Below are 21,786 nucleotides of genomic sequence, written 5' to 3' on the forward strand. Positions count from 1 at the left end.
GGGTGTACGGTTGGGCAGTGGGAGATGGTTGTGGGTGAGTAATCTATGAGTTGAGTGGAAGGGGGGTAGATGGATTAGCTTCGGGGTGTCAGGAGGTTGCCGAATGACGAGATGTGGTGATAGCAGACTTGGGTATCAGTCAATAGAAGACATCACTGTCACACTTGATGATTTCCCCTGGACTGGCGAAGTTGAGCCTTGTATAACTCGACGAATTATGCAATCTTGGATAACAAGAAGAATCCACTTGCAGAGATCTTATCTAGGAATTGCAAGAGCTAAACAGGCCCCTTCCGGATCAGAGTACTCCTTCCCAGCTTAACGAGAAATGTGTGCAAGCTGATACTATCAACCTCCTCCAAGTTTCGATCCTCTTCAAAGCCTGCCCACTTCTGCCCATCTCGAACGGTTCTCCGGTATTAAATACGCAACACTACAATCCCTAAGATGCCCCTCAACAACGAGGCTGAGAGTGATCACGAAGACACGATCACAAACTTCAAGGTCATTTGCATGACCTGCGCAGCTCTCGCCCGTCACTCCAAAGCTCCGCCCTGCTAACGATGTGAGATCATGGAGAGATGGGCCAGACTCCCCTTTCACAGCGAAGCCTTTCTCTAGAAGCTCGTCCGAACATCGTAGGTTTTCCACTACGATGAGGTTCTGGCCTACGCAATCGACGCAATCATCGACAGAGTTACACGAACTCTCAAAATCAGAAGGGACCTTGACTTCAATGATCTGCCCACCCCATCGGAGACGCAATAATGGGCCGCGTACTCCTGAACAAATCGAGTTCGCTCAGCTGTCAAAGCCATTCCCAACAACCGAGGATTTTGAGTATGTGTACAAGAAAGCGATGCTCAGAAGAAGCGTGTTCCGAGCTGTGGGGTGCCATATTGGAGCGTACAACTTCATCCGAGATGGAGTTCATCAGTGAGAGACAAATCTCGGCTCCGTAAGTATAGACTGGGATGTCGTCTGGTTAGATGTGGGACATGCGGGTAAACAGTGGGGCACAAAAGTAAACAAGCCCCTTTTAGCCCCTTTACCATAAGTGGAGCCTTATTCAGCAAGGATCTTTTTGCAACACCAGATACAGAGAAAGGGCCAAACTACATAGTTCTGCGGCCCATTGTTCTGGCTATAGCTATTGTGACTGCGTGGATATTTTGTTTACATGTGAAGTAATGTGCCGAATCCCTACCTATGCTGCATCACTTCACATGGATCTCCAAGTCCTCTTCTCGTAGGTTGCGTGGTTCAGTGGACCGCCGAAAACAGGGACAAGACGTGTAACTGAAGACAAGAATTTCACCGAGAGTAAAGAAAGCTTAATTGATATGTGGAGAAAGTGGATGTGATTCGAGGAGGATGGAAAGTGATAACCACTGTACTTGACCCCCAGTTCCTACAAGGCCGGCGTTGGTAAGTCTCGAGCCTACTCTGGGCCTAAGATGTAGCCTAACAAACGTTAGAGAAAATGTGGAGTTGGGTTCAAGTTTTGGCATGGTGTGTTACATCATCATCATACATACACATATTCATGTCCCCAATTTCGAGGTCCCTCTATGTATTTTGACGTGTACTTGGTAGACATTGGGTTAACTGAGTAGCCATGTACGTGAAAGTAAAAAAACCCCTTTCCAAACCCCCTTTTTGCGAAGCATTGACCCAACCCGAAAAGAAAAATGAAATTGTCCTGTAAACCGACCATAACTAGCCCAGAAGAAACACAAAGTCATAAAGTCATAATCATAGTAGCCAGCAGCCACATTCACCTCTTATCTTCGCCCACCAAGTGAAAGTAAGTCCATGGTCCCAATGTCGTATCCCCGTTCTCTCACTGGCCTTCCGCCGTTGCGTCGCCTTCGGATACGCCTCCCCAATGTCCTTCTGGGCAAGGCCACTCTGCAGCCAACCGCCTTCTGTCCGCCTGGTACAAACGGCTGTCTGTCACCTCATAGGCTCTGTTGACCCTCTCGGCGATAGCAACCCTGAGGTATGCCTCCATCTCATCAAAGCGAAATTCATGGGAAATCTCGGAGATTTGCCAGAGGATGTTTCGTGTATGGATATCTTTCCTTGATCCATGTCTCCATTTCGATGCACTGTGCGCATTTTCTGGAACAGGGCCCTTTGCAGGTTGGGCATGCTTTTCTGAAGTCGAGGATGGCTTGGCTGCGGTAGATGTTGTTTTTGTTGTAAATCAGCTTGAGCTTGCTGGTTTCTGGTGGCAGAGCCTGTCCCTCACACGAATTCAGGTGTCGAAACCCGACTCTGGAGTCACCTTAACGGTGGTCCATGGCCCGCGACGCGCCCAAAAGCTCGCGAAAAGAGAGGGACAAACATAGAGGTCCTCTCCATCTTCCCCATTTTATCACGCCCTTGTTACTAGCCTCTCCTGATTGGCTGCATCGAGGGTCAGCTGGGAAAACTTCCATTCCTTTCGGGTTAGGGTTGAGGCTGAGGAGGGGGCTGTCCCAAGCAAGTGGCTTGCTCTGCGTGCTCTAACCACCCTGCCTGGATGAGTCATTGGTCTGGGGAATACAAGGAGTCTCCGACTAGGTTGGGACCTGTAGTGATTATACAATGCAGGTACAATATGGTACGTTGTCAATTCACAAAGTCTACCTACACTTCAATTCGTACAGTCTAAAGTTCAGTTCACACGTGCGGGATTACTACAGTATATCTAATGGCTATCGCGACATCACATTTGATGGTCAATTCTAGGCCTCCTCATACCAGGAATCACTTTATCGAGCTTACATGCATGCAAGATCTTGAAGCGCGGATTACTTTGGGTATCTCAGTTTATAATTGGCCTGTCTAAGCTTTTGTTAACCCTGATCCGAGCTATCAACTTGTCCTCCTTGGGAATCTTGTCGCTAGCCATCCACCCATTCAGTTCCTCCGGGTTAAGCTTCAGTCTTCTTTGTTAAGCTGCCGATCGTCGAAACTGGACTCCTTAAGGTTTGCCTTTGCTGATTGTGCACACCACGGTTCCAGACTGGCATTTGCGATTGGAGTTGGCTTGGTTGTTGTTGGGATAGGTGTAGGCTTTGTTCTCGCAGGGCTTGAACCACTCGGGGCCTGAAGTCGCAGCCCCATTCTCTCTGAAAGGGTGTATACAAGGCCCTTGGCCGTTTTCCTCAGGGCAGGGCTTCCCCTGTAGCCAGAAATTGTCGTTACAGCCGGCAATCTCAACGCCATTGCAACGGCACATGATAGGAAAGTTGAATCCGTCGACATACGAGACGTTGGTATCGCCCCCTCCGAAAGCCAAGCCTTGTTTCTCCAGGGAGAGTTCCCACATGACTCTCCCGCCCATTCTTGATTTTGCCCGCTTCCACAACAGCGATGTGGCCCGAGTAGTCGGTACGGAGTCTAATCTGGCCTCTCTCTCCATTAGCCAACTGACCAGGAGCAGGCTGCCCATCTACCAGATCAGGCACAGGGGGCTTTCCGGAATCAAAATTGTGTTCGTTCTTGGTGTGCATAGTCTGGAGGGCCTTCTCAGCCTTGTTCTCGAAGACAATCGTCCAGAAGCCACCGTAGGGAAGAGGAGTGACGGTCGCCGCTACTGCCGGGTCAAGGGTGCGGTTGTCGTCCAAAGCGCCGCCGCTTGCTGTGCCCAAACCCATACAATCAGCACCCACAATGCCGGAGAACTTGGGAGCGGCCGTGGTGACTGAAGTAGCGAATGTGGTGATGGGCATAGGAAAGAAAGGGTTGGTGGCATCTTCCTTGCCCTGGATGCCTGAGACCTTGGGGCCAGTCATGGTACTTGTGGTAGTCGTGGTAGGAAAAGTTGAAGCCGTCCGAGGCGACGTAGGGAATATCCACGGCGAGAGCAGCCGTGAAAAGGAGAACGGCCGAAGCCAGGAGGGTAGAGAGCGTGAAGGACATCACTGTGCCAGGTAAGGTACTGTAGGGCGTGGTGAACAGGCTTTGGCGAAGGTGTAGAGGGTGTTGTGAACTGATGGCAAAGGCTGTTGCCGACAAGGATGGAGAACAGGTTCTCTGGGGTGTCTTTGCTGCTCGCTGATGGGAAGAGAAAGAGGATTCAGGGGAGTAGTAAAAAGTCATTGTATACTTAAGGATCGGGGCTGGAACGCTTGGGCGCAGTGAGCAGTTCTCATCAGATTCATTTGATATTGGATTCAAGTGGAGATAATAGGAGCAGTTACACGGTCTTATCGTAAGGGAGCCAGCATTTTTAGAGATCAGAGTGTGTTGATATCAGGGGGGAGATCGCAGAATACTTCAGACAAAACTATGAACCTCTCCATAGAGACGTTCTCAGTGGAGATAAGAGCAGCAGCAAAGTGGGCTGGTTGAGGTGAAGAGCAGGGTCAGAGAATTCTCTTCCGCGCGCGGTTTAAAAACAACCAGACGACGCTCATCATGTTGAGGAGCGGTCAAAACGTCACACAGTGAAGGGTGTGTTTGTTCCCATGCGAAGCTTGACAACCCGCATAGGCTCTGTGACAGTAGTGAGCAACACATCTTGTTGACTCCCAAAGAGCACTTACTTCACGTCAGGGTATTGAGCAAACCAATATTAACTGCCAAGAAGAGCAACAGAGGTCCATATCGGGACTCCGCTAGCACAATGTTTGGAATAGGGGCAAGCAAGCCTTCGCAAGGCATGGGGTTCATCCAAGTGTTGAGGATAGCCATAGCATGTTTGTTGTCCATGACAATGATACGGCCCCTTCGGTGAGCAAGGAGCAGTCAGCATAGATTGACTCTTATCATCTTCACACCCCCCAACCAGTCACCAGCCCTCGTGGGGTAGGAGAGTTGTTCAGCATGACGATAAGTCTGTCATTTAGATTATACAAGAGCAAGAAGCTCGCTAGAACATGATCATACAGACTCTTGACTGCTCAAGCAAGCTCTGGATTGTGGGCATGACAGTCCTCACTGGAGTAAGGAGGTAAGTGGCTCACTGTCACGAGTGAATAGTTCAACAAGACCTCTGCCCCATCCGGCAACACCGTAGCGAATCATAAGTCCCGTATCAAGATTTGCTCCCCGGTCAAAGATCTATACAATGAGTGCTTCATTGCCACTACCCATTCTCTTTCTCTCACGAACATCCAGCAACAAAGACCTCTGACAACCGGTCTTTCACTCCTCCACTCTATCAGCAAAGGCATCCCTCCCTATTTAGGTGTATACCCCGATCCACCATCACCCCCAAGATGAAATTCCTCGCCTCACCTCTCATCGTTGCTTCGGCCCTGACCTCCATCTTTGCCTCCTCCCTCCCTGCTTCCCAAACCACCTTCGAGACCAAGGTCACCCAAGCCCGCAATGTCACCAGAGCTGCTGCCGCCGATGGCCAGTTCTTGTCTGGTTGTGACAACCCCAAGCTTTGGTCACAATCTATTGCTTGCCCGGACAAGAACGCACACGGAGCTTGCAGGAACCCACACCAGGATCTGGAAGACGGGCAGATCAAGTACGCTCATGAGTGGTTCAAGGCTTGCCAGGGGAGGGTTTATACCTTTCCTAAGGATGACACCGCCAATTCCAATGGAAAGTGTCAATCTGGGATTGTTAACTGCCAGATTCTTCCCAAGCAAAGCACAACTTGAGGAGAGGATATCTATTTTGGCTTGGAGTCAGGAGCATCGCAGTTGGGAGATGGATGATTAGATGGTTGCCACAATAGCTTACCTATGGAAGTCAAAAGTTTCCCTTGATTGTTGGGTCTTGAGCACTCCTTTCCTGTTTTTACTCGTTTGATCAGCTTCTGCTACACGTTTAGAACTCATATATATTTTCTCTACTCACATGTCCACAGTTATCTGCTTACCTACCTTAGAGACTTACCTTCACACATTCACACCTGATTTTACACCAGAGAAAGTAGGTAGCGGAGAAGCCGGTGGGACCGCTACGAACCAACAACCACTGCCCAACACAAAGTTTGGACAGGCTTCCGAGGTCATCACCAGATACATTGGAATTCAGGGCGTCCCAAGACGGTTCACACAGCTCAACATCGATAATGAATCAGCAGACAGCCTTCATAGCTGTCCACCAAGTTCACCAACCAGCTGCCTCCGGACATGTGTGAATCTCTGGGGCGCGATGGGCGTGTTGTAGCCAAGGCGGGTGTCATCCAACCCAATTCTCCTTCTCCTTTCATCATCTGGCACCATAGCCACCCTCTCACATGTTGTATATACGACTTTTCTTGTGGGGCACCTACAAAGGGCCTGCTTTTCACCAGACCCACACCTGACTTGCTCTTAAGGCTGGGTTTGCTTACTGTTTACTTTTACTCCGAACAACTAACAACAACCAACTGTAATATCAATTTGTCAACTAATTTACCTGCCTTTTTGGCCTCTCTTTCGCGGGCAGTGACTTCACTAGGCCACCGCCCTACATTTCCCTTTCACATACCTGATCTAGCAACCTTACCTTTCGCCAAACTAATCCCAGCCTCCTACCCACACCTAGGCTGTGAGGAGCTCCCCTCCTGTCGTTGACCCTGGAGCGCACCATCATCGCCACGACCGTCTCAAATTCTACGACGAGTTCAACCCTCTCGGCAATGCTAATCGGTATGGATCCTCCTACACGCCGACAACAGCCTGCGCCCACCTGGTTTCCGTCCGCATTCACAAGTTCTACAACAGGAACCTGTACCTGTGGTATGTGACCTCTAAGTTCCTCCCCTTCACTTCAACACGTTACTGACTATACTCCAGGACAAAATAGTCGGCTATCGTTGCACGGCGCGCTCCCTCCTCTCCCTACCTCCACCCTCCCTCGTGTGCCGTCCGTCTGGTCAATTAAACAACCACCTACCCACTCACCCCTTCACACCAACAAAAGTGCGCCATGACCGACCCAGTGGGAACCCCTCATTCGTCATGGTCAGACCTGCTTCAGATGCAGGAAGATGACCACGGATTGGCATGAGGCACCGTCGTGGGAAGGAAGCCTCGGGACGCACGATCAAGGTTTTCCCCCTCCCGAGGGCATTGACCTCGAACACCCGCCGCCGCACGCTTGACTTCTGCCCCCCGACGAGCAGCACAAAAAGATGGAGATGCCCTGGTCTGCCGCCAAGAGCGGCCAAACCGGGGGTCAATGGAGAGAAGTCATGTTACCTCTTGTCCAGGGAGCCAGATCTACCTACCAGTGTTGTGATGCTGAACGGCCTGGGATCGTTTTTTCGCCAATCTCGCCAAGACCACACAGAGCGGTTGCTTTTTGTGAACCGGATCCCCAACGGCAATATGTCTCTCCAGGTCGAGGACATCAGCGTCGATGACATGGATGCTTGGACTTGTACCTTGGTTTTTTTTTTTTTTTTTTTTTTTGGAACGAATGCTTCCAGGACATTCCGTGCGCCGTGGTGGTGATGGGGATGATGGGGCTCATCTCATGTAAGGGGTAAAGTAAATAATGAATGTGGAGTTAGTTGGCGGGGCGATGGAAAACGACGTGAGGGTTGGGGTTTTGTGATATTGGGGTTGTAGCATTGGCGAAGGGTGCAGAGCTAGTGTAATGAGATTATTGTATGCGATTTAAGATGAACATGAGGGAGGGATAGAGCTTGCTCAGATGTACCTCGGATGGTGAGAATAGTGAATTTAAAACATGTACGAGTTTTGGCGGTCCGGTTGTGATCATGCAGTGCTCCCACATCCTCCTGGCTTTGACAGCATCATCTGGATACTCGCCTGTGGAAGAGGTAAGTTATCTTGAGGGCTCCATGAAAGCCTATGTGAGGGTCTTGACCTTGATAGGACATCCAAAAGATTTGCCCGTGACACTGTGTACCACATGGATGGGCCCGGTCGTCGACTGTCTCCGGACACGATAGGAGAGCTCTTAAATGCTAAATACTCTTGGTTGCTGTGTTGTTCTTGGGCAAGCAAGACCTATTCTCAAAGATCCGCTTCACATGCATTCCAAACCAATTCCGCAATCACAACAAAACATGAGGCAAAAAAGGCATCATCCGCCATGATTCAAGCGATATGCAGGAACCAAAAACTCACTCACTACCCACCCACCTCTTCAAGACCCCTTGCATTGCGGCTGCACAATCTGAGACATCTTAGACACCTCATCCAGCCTCCCGCCCGCCACCTCCGGACCGTTTTCTCCTTCTGTCGACATCTCAACTCAAGTCTCACACCCACGCTTCATGCATACCGACGCGAACAATATCAAAATGTAATGAACCGTTTTCATAACCATCTATTTCATCCCATCTATCTTTCCAAATATATATACAATTGAAATCCAGACCAAAAAAAAAACCCCCTATTTCTGCCTGGTAGTAAACAAAACAGGACACAAACAAACAGTTTTCTTTTCTCTCCGTCACCCTCCCTACCTAACCCAACAGAAAAAAAAAAAGAAATAGTCAACGATGCCGTATGAACAAACGAAAATGAAAACAAAAAGAGTGATTGTTTCGAACAAGACGATTAGGCCGTGAAGATGAAAGATCCATATCCAGATTTGCCGAGTTTGATAATTGTTGTCGTGTCAAAACAGGGTAGAGAAAAAAAAAGGATAAAGCTGTTGCTGCCGCCCCTTACATGACTAAGAGGAAGACGAAAGAAATTGGGGTATCGGGTATCATCAGTCGCTGCTTGTCGCCATGAACTAAGTGTAGTACAATGGTTGTACACCCGACCTGCCAGCCACTTGAAGATTAAGTTTGCCGGGCCTAGTTGGCGTTGGCGGGTCTCTGAGCGGGCCTCTGAGCGCCCGTCTTGCCTTCCTCCTCCTCCTTCTTGTGGATGATGTAATCCCCGGCGTTGATGGCTGTCTCACCGATGAGGTAGAAGGTCGTGGCGACAACGGCCGTGGGGTAGGCGGTCCAGGAGTCGCCGCAGCTTTGCTTCTTGGTCTCAAAGATGGAGAGAACGTATTCCTTCACGGAGCGGCCGGCGTGATAAGGAGAGAAGATCATCTGTTTGGTTCCCTCGACGATCTCGCCCGGCTGCTTCTTCACGACAGGGAACTTCTCCTCGATGACCTCGAGGGTCTTGTCGCCTACGCTGTCGACTCGTTCCACGTAGGGGGCGACGAATGAGTAAGGGCCGGCGAGGTAGGGGAATACGTTCTGGGCGAGGGATTGATAGACACCATTGCTGAGGTCAACGGCCTTGGAGCCGACGGAAGTCGATTTGACTGTTCTCACACCATCTTGGACGCAGGGGTATGTGAGAAGGTGCTGTTGAACATGGGGGTAAGCTGCTTGTTGAAGGATTGGGAGAGGAGATGGTGTTATCATAACATACCCTGATGGTAGCGGAGTGAGAGGAGTCGCCGTTCACTACGTTGGAGGTAGGCATCTTGTAGACCTTGTGCGGCATGTTAGAACTGACGAAAGAGTGGAATGGACAAGGAGTGAAGCAAGAGGAAGATGAATGGAAGAGGGATCTACCTGAAATATATACCTGGGCGGGGGCAATGACAATGATGGAAGGCGAGGAAGAAAAGACGAGAGATGGTGGTGGGAAAAGGAGGAATGCGGTGATGGAATGCCAGGAAAGTAGTATTTCATGTGACAGGCGGGCGCACCAAGTTCACCGTTTGGACCCAAACTTTTTCTTTCATGGACCCGGCCGTCCAAGCGGTCCAAGTTGGTCCAGTTCCTAATTCATCTTTATCGCCAGCGTGTGACGGGACTGTCGAACTAACCACTAAGACGAGGCATAGCACACCCCCCCCCAATTGCGCAACAGGGAGCTCCCTTATCGACCCCACTTTTTTCACAGACCCCCACCATCAATCCACCCACCACGCTTTTTGCGCTGGCATGTGAAAAAGCACTACGGACACACACACACAGCCTTGGCCGTTGCTTTTCCACAGCCTGGGGGAAATCTCCCGACATACTGGTCTCAGATTGACAGGGACAATTGGGATATTGCTTGGTTAGTGTGCAGATGGCTAGTAGACAAAGAGCATCAGAGACATCATCTTCCTCCTGCGGTTCTGTCCTCTCTGATAAGCTTGATTGATGATGCAGCCAGCTTGCAGCTTCCTGGGTTGGTTACACATCCCTCAGGCTGAGGTAACCGCCCTGATCCCACATCCGACGGCGGCAGTCCCCCTGTGTCGCGCAAGCGTTGTCCGATGTCAGATACCGAGCCGTTGCCAGCCCAATTCGAGTCCGTCTCACAAACCTATCGACACCATGCCATGGGATCTCTTTCGATCGCCCACGTCTTCTTTACAACCATTAACTTGACCGAGGCAGTTTGTTCGAGTCAAGCTCAACCTCCGAGAGATGCCTCAACAAACTCCGGAAGGCCCGTCTGCAAAGCAACTTGGTGTGGCGTCGAGCCGCGCAAACCAACAAGTGGCATGTTTCTGCAACCTCACTTCGCCTGTAGAGTGACATGCATCGTATGCATCACCAAACCATGTCAGTGGCATCGGAAAGAACCAGTCCAAAGGACCCCCCAAGTAACCAGGAACCCGCTTCCGGTTTAGCCCAGGACCCGCTGATCCTCCAGACCCTTGTCAGTCTCTCGATCACATGTAAGTCAACCACCTCCCTCAGAACAACCCACGTTCTCGAACAGCGAAAACGCTATTTGTTTTTCTTTTTTCTTTTTCCCAGCTTCATACGAGGGATTCAGCGCAAGTAGCTGCATCGCCCGACTCGTTGGCGCCACTCCCCCTGGGTTGAAACTCAATTCCCGTCCCTCCAAAAGATCACCAACGTCATTGACCATCAATAAATCCCAGTGTAGCATATTATTCTTTATGCTTGGTGTTCCAGAAATATGGATCCCCAATTCGACAATAATCAACGCAAACGTCAAAGACTGAAACAGACAAAGTCATGTCAAGAGGCCATCCAGATCAGGAAGAACCATGGCCCAGCCAAGCTCAACTCGGTTCCCGCCGAAGGGAGCTATGACGGCAATTACGTACTAACCTCGCAATCACCATCAATAGCTCTCTTCCAGAGGCAAAATCCTCATCCAGGACTTTGACCTCTCGAGATCACCAAACAAATCAAGACGCCACGCCTGAATGAATGAATTGTGCATTCGCCCTCGTCCCTGACCCACCCTGCCGCGGCAGCTTCCTTCCCGGTAGCTAAACCCGGTCGGTGATCCGATAACGCTGAACAAGGGCCAAAAAAAGTCCAACCCCTCCCTGGCAGGCCAAGACCGCTCCAAGCCGCGATGTGTCGGTATGCCCCTTGCTTGAGAGGTGAGTCCAAGAGGTGATTATCTTTTTTGACAGGTGGAGCTTTTTTGTGCTTAGGTTTCATGAGGCTCTCGATGCAGAGAGGCTTGGAGCCGGCAGTTATTTCCATGTTCCGTAACCAGCAAGGAGAATCGCGAGGCTTTGATGAATGAGCTGATCAATTTACAATATATGAATGAGAATGATCGTTTTCGTGGATGAGGCAGTCATCTTGGATAGTCTGCTTGGGGGCTGTAGCTATGCTCACCAGAACTCAATCAGCACCGTGCCTTAGCTCTCTCGTGGCCCACAATCTCACTCACAACTAGCAGACCCATAAACATGTCGGCAAGCTCCCAAGGACTTACCTGAAAGCCCTCGTCGCATCAGACCCTTCTTCATGCTGCCTCGCACCTTCCCTCTCCCCACCATGGCCCCTTCCCTCCCACCATAGAACCTTCCCTCACCAGTAGAAGCACCTTCCTCCCGTCTCAAGAATACCCCAATCGTACCTTCCTCACTCCATCCATCATCACTCCTTCCATATCGTTCACTCATGGCTCCTTCCATACAGTTTCATGCTCCCTGTATAAACATTTCTTCTCCTCGGTTGTGCGTCTGAACTCGTAAAATCACGTCAGATCATCACAGCAAAACACCGGATGCAAACCAGCACATCCAACTCAACACGCAGAAGCCATAGCTCTCCTCTTCAGCGTTCATATCTTGTCTGTATGTCTATATCTCCTCTCTTTACACAACACACATAGTATTGCCACCAGGGGGTATCAACCACAACAAGAAAGAAAAAAGCCACCTCCACACCCTCTCCCATGTCCCTCCAGCAGCCAATCTTCTCTTTCCTTTCCCTAAACTCCCCCCCCCCCCCAAAAAAAAAACGGATATGATGCTACTCTTCAATCTTCCCACTGCCAAAAAAAAAATAACCCTCAACAAAAGGAAATGCCGTCCCGGCTATGCTGTGCTGTGCTGTATGCTGTTGTATCATAACTCATCACCCACCACCACCACCACTCGATATCCCCACCAACCCCTCCACACTCAACAACCCATCACTCCCACTCACACTCCTACTCCCCAGTCCCCCCCTTTCAGGTCCAAACATGGGACTAGGACAAGCACTGCCCACCCTGCTCAAACTTCCCATCCCGCTCGGCGTCGTAGCCCCACTGGCCATCTCCCCACTCACCACAGCGGGTACCGCACCCGCCTTGTTACTACCACCACCACCACTCCCCCCCAAAACCAAAAGACTGCTCTCCTTCTTCAGAGCCCTCGGCCTGTTATTATTCCCCCCCTTGCCATTCACCTTATCCTGCTTTTGAACCCTCCTCCGCTCCGCCAACCCCTCCTCCCTCAACCGAACCTGCTCCCTCTCCAGCTCAATCGCCCTCTCCCTCCTGGCTTCAATATCCTCCTTCTTCACCAACCTCCTCAACCCCTCGCTCGCCTGCACCAAGCCGTCAATAGAAATAGCATGGTTCGTCATCTGATGGTTAATGTACGTGTACACCCCCGCCGGGCTCCCGCACCCCAAAAGCTGGCCCTCGTTCAGCTTCAGCAGCGCGAGCGCCACCTGGAACAGAAACGCGCCCCCGTCGTGCGGCGTGCAAAGCACCACGTCCCAGACTCTGAACAGCGCTTCTGCGGACAGGCAGTCGGTAAAGATGGAGAGGAACCACTGAAACGTCATCGTCTCGAGGTCGATGCCCAGGTCGTCAAAGTGCGCCGACAGCTTCGGCAACACTTCAGAGACATACTGGCGGAGGACGACCTGGTCTGCCCTCGACGCAAGCAGCGAGTGGTCAAAGTACCCCGACGGGAGGATCTGCTCGACCGTGGCGACGAGGATCCAAAACGCGTCTTCCGACGAGGGCGTGATAAGTAAAAGATTGGCAACGACGAGGTTCATCCCCTGGCAGTACCCCACGTCCGGGTTGCGGCGCGAGTAGGCCAGCAGAACCTCGTGCAGCTTGCCCACTCCGGGCCCCTTGCGGAAGAATATATTGTCGGTGAGGGTGCGCGTGATGTCGGCTTTGATCTGAGCGACGACTTGGGGGTCGTCTTCCTCTCCGGGGCGGCTGACCAAATCCTCGTAGTATCCCGGTATGCGCAATGCTTTTGCGCCGGAGCACTCTGACCAGATCTTGGCTCTCATGGCCACGGGGATGCCGCCCAGCAAGAGCGAGCGGAATTCGGTTGCTTTTGCCCTGCCGACTTTGCCTTGGACGCCGAGGCTGGCGACGCCGATGAGCTCCCCGTCTCCGAGGCGAGTTTCCGGCATGACGGCCGTGGCTCGTTGGAATCTGGCTTCTGCTGCTGCTGCTGCGGCGGCGGCGGCAGCTTCGCCGTCCCGCTTCCTCTCGGCGCGGACCTTTCGAAGAAACTCGTTCCAGCGAACTGTCCTTTCCCTCTGAAGCGAATCATGCAGCCTGTTCAGATTCTCCAACAGCAACCTCACCGGCTCGGCATCCTCCTTCGCCGGGGTCGTCGATCCAGGAGGCGTCCCCCCATCCTCTTCTTCAACCCCTGCCGGGGCAGACACCGAGGAGCTCGAGACCGAACTAACCACCGGCTCCTGGTGCTCCTCCATCATCGGCGCGATCGACACCGTCGTCGTGGTAGCACTAGGCAAAAACCCCCTCTCCTCCGACATGATGCTCGGCGAATACCCCGGCGACTTTGGTGGTGGCACCTCCCCTCCCTCCAAAACCTCGAACCCTTGCGCGCTGATCAGCGGCGTGTGCGAGAGCAACTCAGTCGGAAACGTCGCAATCTTGAGGTAATCCTGCCACCTCTTCGGCTTCGCGTTCTCCTCGTTCCCGCCTCCACCTCTCACTTGCTCCTCGGTCGTGGTCCCCGAGCACGGCGTGTCCGGCCTCCCGCTCTCGCTCAACACGTCCCACCTCCCACTACTCGCCCCGTCATCATCTCCCGCCATCACCGGACTCATCCCTCCCCGTCCATTAGTCAACATTTCCGTCCTACTCCCCCTCTTCCCCTGCTTCGCCATCTGCGCCGCCTCCCTCTGCCTCTTTTTCCGTCTCTGGTCGTAAATAAACCCAAACCGATCGGTCAGATACTCCGACCCGACAAAGTTATTGTAGATGTGCGTCAGCGTAGGCGGCTGAGCCTCGGGCGGGAGGATCGTGTCCATCTCGACAGGTCCATAGCTCTGATGTCGTAATATCGCAGCCTTTCCCGGGCTCGCCCCCATGGTGTCCCATCGTTCGGGAACTTGTCCTCTGGCGGGGATATCCATCGGTCTGGTGCTCCCACCGGCAGTCGTTCGTCTCATTTGCATGAGCGCCTTTGGCCCGCCAGCCTGCGCCGACACGGCCCGGTTAGAAGCCGTAGTCTTCGCACTGGAAGCGCTCGATCCCCTGAGCGGACCCCCCGCCTGCGCAGCAGCAGCGCTGCTAGCACGGCCCCTGCCTTCGTTATCCCTATTCCCCGCTGCGCCGCCAGCAACAAGCCTCAACGCCATGCTCGCCAGAGAAGGCTTCCTCGCCGCATGAGCAGAACTCACACTTGAAGCCCTACTGGAGCTTTGTTGTGCTTGCTCCTCCTGCTGTTCCGCTGGTGGTTTAAACCAATCCTCGGGCATCGACTGCCTCGCCCCTCCTTTAACCGCCGTCGTCTCCCCCTTCCCATCCCCCTTGCTAGTACCCGTCCCACCCCACAAATACTCCTTCCACCCCCTCCCCGTCCCCTTTTGCTGCTGCTGCTGCTGTCCAGTATTTGCACCCCGCTCTTTGATCACCCTCCCCTTTATCGTCGCATCAAGCCTCACATCCCCCTCCAGCGCGTCCCCGATCAAATCCTCCAGCTCCTCGCCACTTCCTTGTCGTCTCTGACTCCTCCCTTCCTCAAGCAGCACCCTCAACCGGGTCTCTAGATCAAGATTGGAGAGCCCACACTCGAGAATGATTTTTCTGAGAGCCCGCTCTCTCTCGTCGGCCCGACGACGGAGCAGAGCGATTTGCGCGTCCCTTGCTGCTAAGTCCTCTGCGATTTGCCTTACTAGGTTGACGGCCCCGCCCTGTCTGGCGATTAGACGCTCGATGTGGCCGTCATCGGCGTGGTGGAGCGCGCCGGGGAGGCGGTTGCGGCAGGGGGGGGAGTCTTCGAATAAAGGGCCGGCGGTGTGAGGAGTGGTTAGCAAGGTGGGGATTATTTGTTCGGGTTCGAGTCGGGGTGGTTGTTGGTCGATTTCGGAGAGGGAGGCGGATGGTTTGCGGGAGGGGGTCGTGCTGCTTGGAGGAGGAAGGGGAGTGTTGCCACTGTCTTCTTCTTGTTGGTTGTTGTTGAGGAAACAGCATGTTTCTTCTTCTCGCGGGGAGAAGGAGGGGAAGGAGGTTAGGGATTTGCTGTCTTCGCCTCCTACCACTGAGCTTGCTGAGCTGGAGGGGGGTTGTTGTTTTTTGGCTGCTGGGCGGCGGGAGGTGTTGCGGGAGCGGGCGGAGGTGTGGGATTGTTGGGAGATTGTGCGCTCGAGAGGGGGGGAGAGGTTCATTGTGGTGGTGCGGTGTGCTGTGGTGTTGTTAAATGGGGATCGAAGGCTTAGTGGCAGGAGAAGAGGGGGGGTGGCATTGTTTTGATTCTTGGTGGTTGGAAAACAATTTGTGAGGGCGGGTGTTTGTCGGTGGTTGTCTGTAAAAGTATTAACAAAACACTGCTGCTGTCGCAAAAGGACTTCTCAGTCAGGTCGCATGAACCACTGGTGTTGTCATAGGGGCGGCGGGCGTGCGGCGTTGGGAATGCGGCGGGCAGTTGTAACTCCAGCAAGGCAGAGCTGCTCGGCAAGTCAAGTGCTTGCAGCAGCAGCAGCAGCAGCGACAGGCATCTTTTAACTTGTCTCCTCTTCCACCACGCAATCCATAAACGTGGCCCGTGCTTTTCCTCCAGCAACACCAAACATCAAACCTCAAACCTCAAAGAAAAAACCCCAACCAAGACCACCTCCCTCCCCTATACTATCCCAACTAATTCTAGAGTATTGTTTGCCTATCTAAGCCTCGATCCTCATCCTCTTTAGTACCCGTTTCATCCTGTCATTCCCCCCCAATGCTCGACCCATTCCCCCTCGCACTATTAAGATAGTGCAATTCCGAATCAAGTCAAATCCTTACCTAAGCCCCAACTGCCGAACAACAAGCTTCACCTGCATTGCGCACCACTACTAGTGGCTGTCGATCCTTTCTCCCGTCGCGCCTTGTCCTGACAATCTTTACCTTGTACATCACCAACTCACGCTCGTGAACCGCTGTCATGACGATTCCCTTGCATTGAAGAAAGCACGACATAAAAACACATAAACGGCCCATTCAGTGTTCTGGGCCGTAGCGGCAAGGCGAGCTCGTCCCTGGTACGGTGTCCTGTGCTCGAGTACCATCAACGGCGTCAACTTTCTTTCAATAACCAGCGTCATCTCTGCAGCAACAATCCTCTATTTAACAAAACACAGCAGTCTGTTCTCAGTATCCGGTGGTCTGGCCAACTCAGCCAGCTGTTGCTGGAGCTTTCCGTCACCAAGTCCAGCCGAGGCAACAAGATATAGTATGATCAAAGCCTTGAAGATTACAACTGCGAAACCTCTTTTTATCTAACTTTCCCTGTTGCCATATCCAACCCTTCCATACAGGCACTCCCACCCCGAGTAATTCCATCTCTGTTACTATACCGACTCCACCTCTCTCCTCTCAAACACTTTCCCCTCAGCTTCCCAACACCCCGTCTAGCTAACCAGCAGCTTTTATCTTAACCTCTCTTTCCATCTCTCTTTTCATCTCCAAAAAAAAAAAAAAAACATCTTTTGTCTTTGTCTTTTCTCTCTGTATGTGTATCCAACAACAAAAAACCCTGGTATCATACCTACCCCTACTCCAAATCATTACCCCCCTTTCCCTATCACTAAATGCTCAGTGTAAATGAACAAAAAGTCAAAACATGAAACTGATACTCTGTATCACAAAAAAAAGAAACAAACCTGATGTCCAACCAACCCCACCAAAGAAAAAAAGAAAAAAAGAAAAAAACACCACAAGTCACACGTGGTATACCCTCTTCTTCTTACTCCCTCTGAGGCACCTACCTAGTTATTAGCCCTCTAAATACGCCCCCCCTCCCCCAAACTACTAACATCACCCCTACCCCCAGTCGTCTGACCCTTCACTGTCCCCCCAGTAACAGTATCACTACTCCCACTACTACTACTACTACTACTCCTCGGACTAACCTCCTCCCCCTTCCCAACCCTATCCTTATCCCTCACACTCCCAATCGCCTTCCCAATAGTCCCTGTCCCTTGCTGTTGCGCCGTAGTCCCACTCCAACTCCCCCAACTCCCCCTCTCCTTCCCAACCCCCGCACTCCCCCTCTGGTGATGATACAGCGTTCCCCCCAAACCCATCCCCTTCACCCTGCCACCATTACCCGCCTCACTAGAGTAATTACTCGACGAACACGACACAACCGACCAATGGTTCCCATTCCCATTCCCCCCCGCTCTTGTCGTTCCGACCGGAGGAGTCGCCGGCAAAGCCCTAGTAGGAGGCGGGCTCAACGGCGGCGACACCAAACTCCCCGTACTACTACCACCGCCACCACCACCACCACCACCACCAACCAACAAATCCGGAATCTCCAACGGTCCATCATGCGGTCGTTTCGGACGCGCAGGTGACGATGATGATGGACTTTTCTCAAAACCCCCCCCAACACCACCACCACCAGAGAAATTATTCGTTGTCGCCGCCGTCATGGAAGATGCCGCACTACCACTACCCCTCCCACAATCCTTCACAAACATCGGAACTGGCGCAGGAATAGGCGGCAACCCACCCGTGTACCCCCCAGGCGTCCTCTCATGTCTAGGAACCAGCTTCGAAGTCGTGGGGGTACAAATCGGGCTTGACGGGAAAACCCCGCCTGTGCTGTGCTGCGGCGTGAGGGGCGTCAAAGGGGGTGAGCCCGAGCGGGCCCCTCCTCCTGGGCGGAGGATAGACGGTAAAAGAGAAGGGATGAATTTTCTCTGGCGGAGGCGGAGAGGCGGGGTGATGCCTTGGTTGTTGGCTGTTGTTCCCATCAAGGAGCTTGCCGGTGAGATCAGCGGTGTTGGGTTGTTGCCGCCCCCCCATTTGCCATTGTTGAGGCCTAGTCGGGAGCGGAGGCTTCGATGGGGGGGCGATGATTCGCCGCTGCGTTTTCGCTTGCGGAGGCAAAGGAACAGAGCGCAGATGAGCATGAGGAGGGCGATGGTGGCGCAGACTGCGATGGCGATTTTGGCTGGGTTGGAAAGGCCGTTCTCGGCTGCTGTTGCTGAGGCGGCAGGGGCAGAGGTAGAAGTGGATGTTTTTGATGCTGCTGGGTGTGTGGCTGATGAAGTGGATGATGTCGAAGTTGTTGTCAATAATGTCGATGTCGTCAGGGAGGATATTGACGAGACAGTAAATGTGCTCGCGGGAAATGATGGGACAGGGAAACTTGTTTCCAGTCCGTTCATTGGCGGTAGTTTTGTTGGGTCCGATGAGGTCGATATTGTTTCTGCCGTGAATGTAAATATCTCTGCCGTCGTCGGGGTTGTTGTGGGCAGAAGGGGAACAGCCTCCGTCTGTTGGCTCTCTGGTGCCATGAAGGTATTTGCCAGTGGAGGACGAGAAAAGTCAGACTCTTGCAAAACAGAGGTCGTACCTTGTACCGTGCTCACAGAACCCAATCCCACACCCACAGCCGTCGCAGATGCTGCCGTTGGCAGCAACGCCGAAGACTCCCATGTCACCGACGACGTCAGCTGCAGCCTCGAAAACGAACTGTCCGTACACGAACCCGCTCCATCCCCCTCGGTGCTGCATTTGAAGTCCTCGTGCGGTGGTCCAGGATCAATAATCGGTTTGAACCCATTACTGCAAAACATCGTCAGCAACCTCCAAGTTGGTCTCATAAAAAAAGAGGAGGCCTCACTTGTCACAGGTGGTGATGATCGAATCAACATTCGCTGTGTACCACATCTTAGCCTTCTCGTCCGAGACAAAAAATCAGACCACCTCGCCTCCGCTCTCTTGTTACTCACGATCTTGCCCCAGTCCCCTGCTCTGGTCTATCGCTACCCCGCAAAACGTCGAGTCGCACCAGTAAAGGGACCAAAACCTGTATTCAGCAACCTCGACACCTTTGCTCGTCGAGTTGAGATTGCCGCACACTTCCGCCCATCCCGACGCCGCTTCGCTCCATCCCGGGCTTATCGACTGCAGAAACTGCGTCTTGCAGTTGGATATGCATTCGCTCCTGTCCTCGTTCCATGCCCCCTTTTGGATCTCCGCCTTGTTGATATGACACTCGCAGCTGCCGTCCTTTTCCTCGTTGTGCTGCTGGTCGACCCCTTCCACCGAGATCCCTACTCTTGATCCTTCCATTTCTCGAGGTTATGTCGGTGTGTAGTAGTAATAGTAGTCGGTGATCTGACCAGATCAAAACTCCATGCGGCCTTCCCCCCCAAATAAAAGCCTTGTCCCCAAAAGAAAGAGATTGAGCTGCTGTGCTTCAAGCCTAATAAGCCCTATACAAACGAACAAGTCGGAGGCAAACAGTCTCAGTTATACCTGTCTGCCTCCGAAAAGCAAAGATGCCCAAGCAAGGCAAGGTAAGGTGGGCAAGCCGTGTGTCCGTTTGATGGATGATGAAAAGTCGCGATGTGACAGGTCCGAATCAGAGTGATCAAAACGAAACAAAAATCTGGAAAAGTGAGAGAAAACGGAAAAGGGGTCAGAAAAAGGTGGGCACGGGCGCAACAGAAAAAAAAGCATTCCCAGTCTATATATCCCATCACCACCCCCTCCCTCTTCACAAAATGATGAGCCCCATCTTGTGTCCCCCGTTTTCTCGAAATGGGGCAAGTACCAGGCCCGTGACTGCTGAGCGATGGCAACACAGCGTTGCCCAGAGGTACGATAGATGAGCAGAGATCAGACGGCTGCCCCCAGTGCCCCATTTCTGAACGGGAGGACGGGCGGCACCACCACCTCCTGTGCGTGTGTGTGTGTGTGTGCTGGTTCCAGACAGTGGGTCCCCTAGACAGACGGGGTTTTCGAGACGCGGATCAAAGAAGAGCAAGGTACACACACACGCACCTGCGTGATGGTAGGTACAAGATACCCACTACTCGCAAGCCAAATCCCCCTTGGCGACAAGTGGACTCACCGTTACACAACCGCTGCACCATCCCGCCGCCCGACGAGAATAGTCTCGTATGAAGACCGGAATGCAGGACAAAAAATCTCACATAGTCGAAGACTGACGAATCTGCAACCACCCGTCCCCCCCCCCGCCCTTCCTTGTGCGCCACTCACGCCTCTTCTCTCTCACCCAATGGCTTCCTTCTTTCCCCACGCAACCCCGTCTACTACACCATCAGCTCTCCTCGATCAAAAAAAAAAAAAAAGGCCATGTGGATTACCGTGTAGGCTTGCATAAAACAATCCAGGTACCGCTCGCCCTCCTGCAGCCTTCTCACAACCCCTTGTCCCCATTCTCTTCTCCCCTCCATCCCGTCCGTTGCCGTCCGTCCCGCCCACACACACCCAACGGAGGTAAAATCTTGGTAATCTCAAGCCTGTACCGTCGATCCCAGATTCGCGAAAGCCGAAAAATGAAACGGCGAATGGCGTGTTCTACCGTCTCCCCTTCCCGTCCGTTGTCGTAGGTTCATCTCCATTCCCATCTCCATGACCCAACCATCCTGTCCAAACCCATTACCAAATCACACCTTTCTCTCATCAACCATTCAAACCCAGCAAGCAAAGCCTGGGGGGAACTTTCACGAAACCCTCAAACCTCGTGTTATCCTCCCCTTCCCCCAACGTCGAACAAACCCGCCTCTCCCAATTTCAGCCCACAGTCTCACAACCGCTCCCCACCTAAGTAACTCCTCCTCATCACCTACCCAAAGGGCTTCCTCTCACCAAAATCCGTTGTGCACATCACCGCACTTCGGTGTAATAATCCCCCCCATTTACCCAACCAACCTGCCCAACCTTTTATTAACCTTTCCATGCACGTACAAGCAAAATTACATCTCCTCCCTCTGCCCTCCAATGAACACCCCCTCGCACAGATTTTCCCGCAGTGAGACCTTCCCACCCGCACCCAGGGTCAAGTCAGGTCAGGTCAGGTCAGGTCAGGTCAGGTCACGGCAACCAGACAGAGGAAAAAAAAACCTGCCGTGTGTTGATGCAGTACATATGCTGGGGAGGGGTTCCTGCACCCTCGAAATGTTTGCTAAATAGAAACGAAAAGCTCATGCTTTGGCCCTTGGGTCATGTTTGCTACTACAGCTTTCCCCCCTCCCCACCCCCACAGTTGGGCTCTCGAAGATATTGGGTTTCACCGTCATTTTGGCAAACTCATCAGTTGTTCACTACCCGTCAACAATGGTGCGTCATCGAGGAGGAGGAGGAGGAGGAAGAGGAGGAGCAAAGCCATGAGGTCATCCCAGGTTCCTCCCAGCCACACACACATCCTGTGATCACAGCGGCTGAAAAGCCACCACCGCTTTTGATCCTTCTC

General features: G+C 52.6%; 5 protein-coding genes across 5 annotated transcripts; 1 reads left to right on the forward strand and 4 right to left on the reverse strand.

The window, feature by feature from the left end:
* Nucleotides 1-2,928: 2,928 nt before the first annotated feature.
* Nucleotides 2,929-3,785, reverse strand: PODANS_3_6155 (uncharacterized protein; the record flags this gene model as incomplete). The annotated part of the gene is made up of 2 exons (XM_001909382.1): nt 2,929-3,390; nt 3,447-3,785. The coding sequence occupies 2 exons, from the start codon at nt 3,783-3,785 to the stop codon at nt 2,929-2,931; spliced, it is 801 nt and encodes a 266-aa protein (XP_001909417.1).
* A 1,428-nt stretch (nt 3,786-5,213) lies between these two features.
* Nucleotides 5,214-5,609, forward strand: PODANS_3_6157 (uncharacterized protein; the record flags this gene model as incomplete). The annotated part of the gene is made up of 1 exon (XM_001909383.1): nt 5,214-5,609. The coding sequence occupies one exon, from the start codon at nt 5,214-5,216 to the stop codon at nt 5,607-5,609; it is 396 nt and encodes a 131-aa protein (XP_001909418.1).
* Nucleotides 5,610-8,716: 3,107 nt separating this feature from the next.
* Nucleotides 8,717-9,559, reverse strand: PODANS_3_6160 (uncharacterized protein; the record flags this gene model as incomplete). Its single annotated transcript, XM_001909384.1, has 3 exons — nt 8,717-9,226; nt 9,294-9,356; nt 9,440-9,559. The coding sequence occupies 3 exons, from the start codon at nt 9,557-9,559 to the stop codon at nt 8,717-8,719; spliced, it is 693 nt and encodes a 230-aa protein (XP_001909419.1).
* A 2,658-nt stretch (nt 9,560-12,217) lies between these two features.
* Nucleotides 12,218-15,739, reverse strand: PODANS_3_6170 (uncharacterized protein; the record flags this gene model as incomplete). Its single annotated transcript, XM_001909385.1, has 1 exon — nt 12,218-15,739. One exon carries the CDS (start codon nt 15,737-15,739, stop codon nt 12,218-12,220), a length of 3,522 nt encoding a protein of 1,173 aa, XP_001909420.1.
* A 1,574-nt stretch (nt 15,740-17,313) lies between these two features.
* On the reverse strand, nt 17,314-19,646 carry PODANS_3_6180 (uncharacterized protein; the record flags this gene model as incomplete). Its single annotated transcript, XM_001909386.1, has 3 exons — nt 17,314-17,390; nt 17,458-19,053; nt 19,295-19,646. Coding segments are annotated over 3 exons (2,025 nt in total), but the record flags the coding sequence as incomplete, so codon positions are not given.
* Nucleotides 19,647-21,786: the final 2,140 nt, after the last annotated feature.

The sequence above is a fragment of the Podospora anserina genome, chromosome 3 (assembly GCF_000226545.1).
Source record: "Podospora anserina S mat+ genomic DNA chromosome 3, supercontig 2".
NCBI lineage: Eukaryota > Fungi > Ascomycota > Sordariomycetes > Sordariales > Podosporaceae > Podospora > Podospora anserina.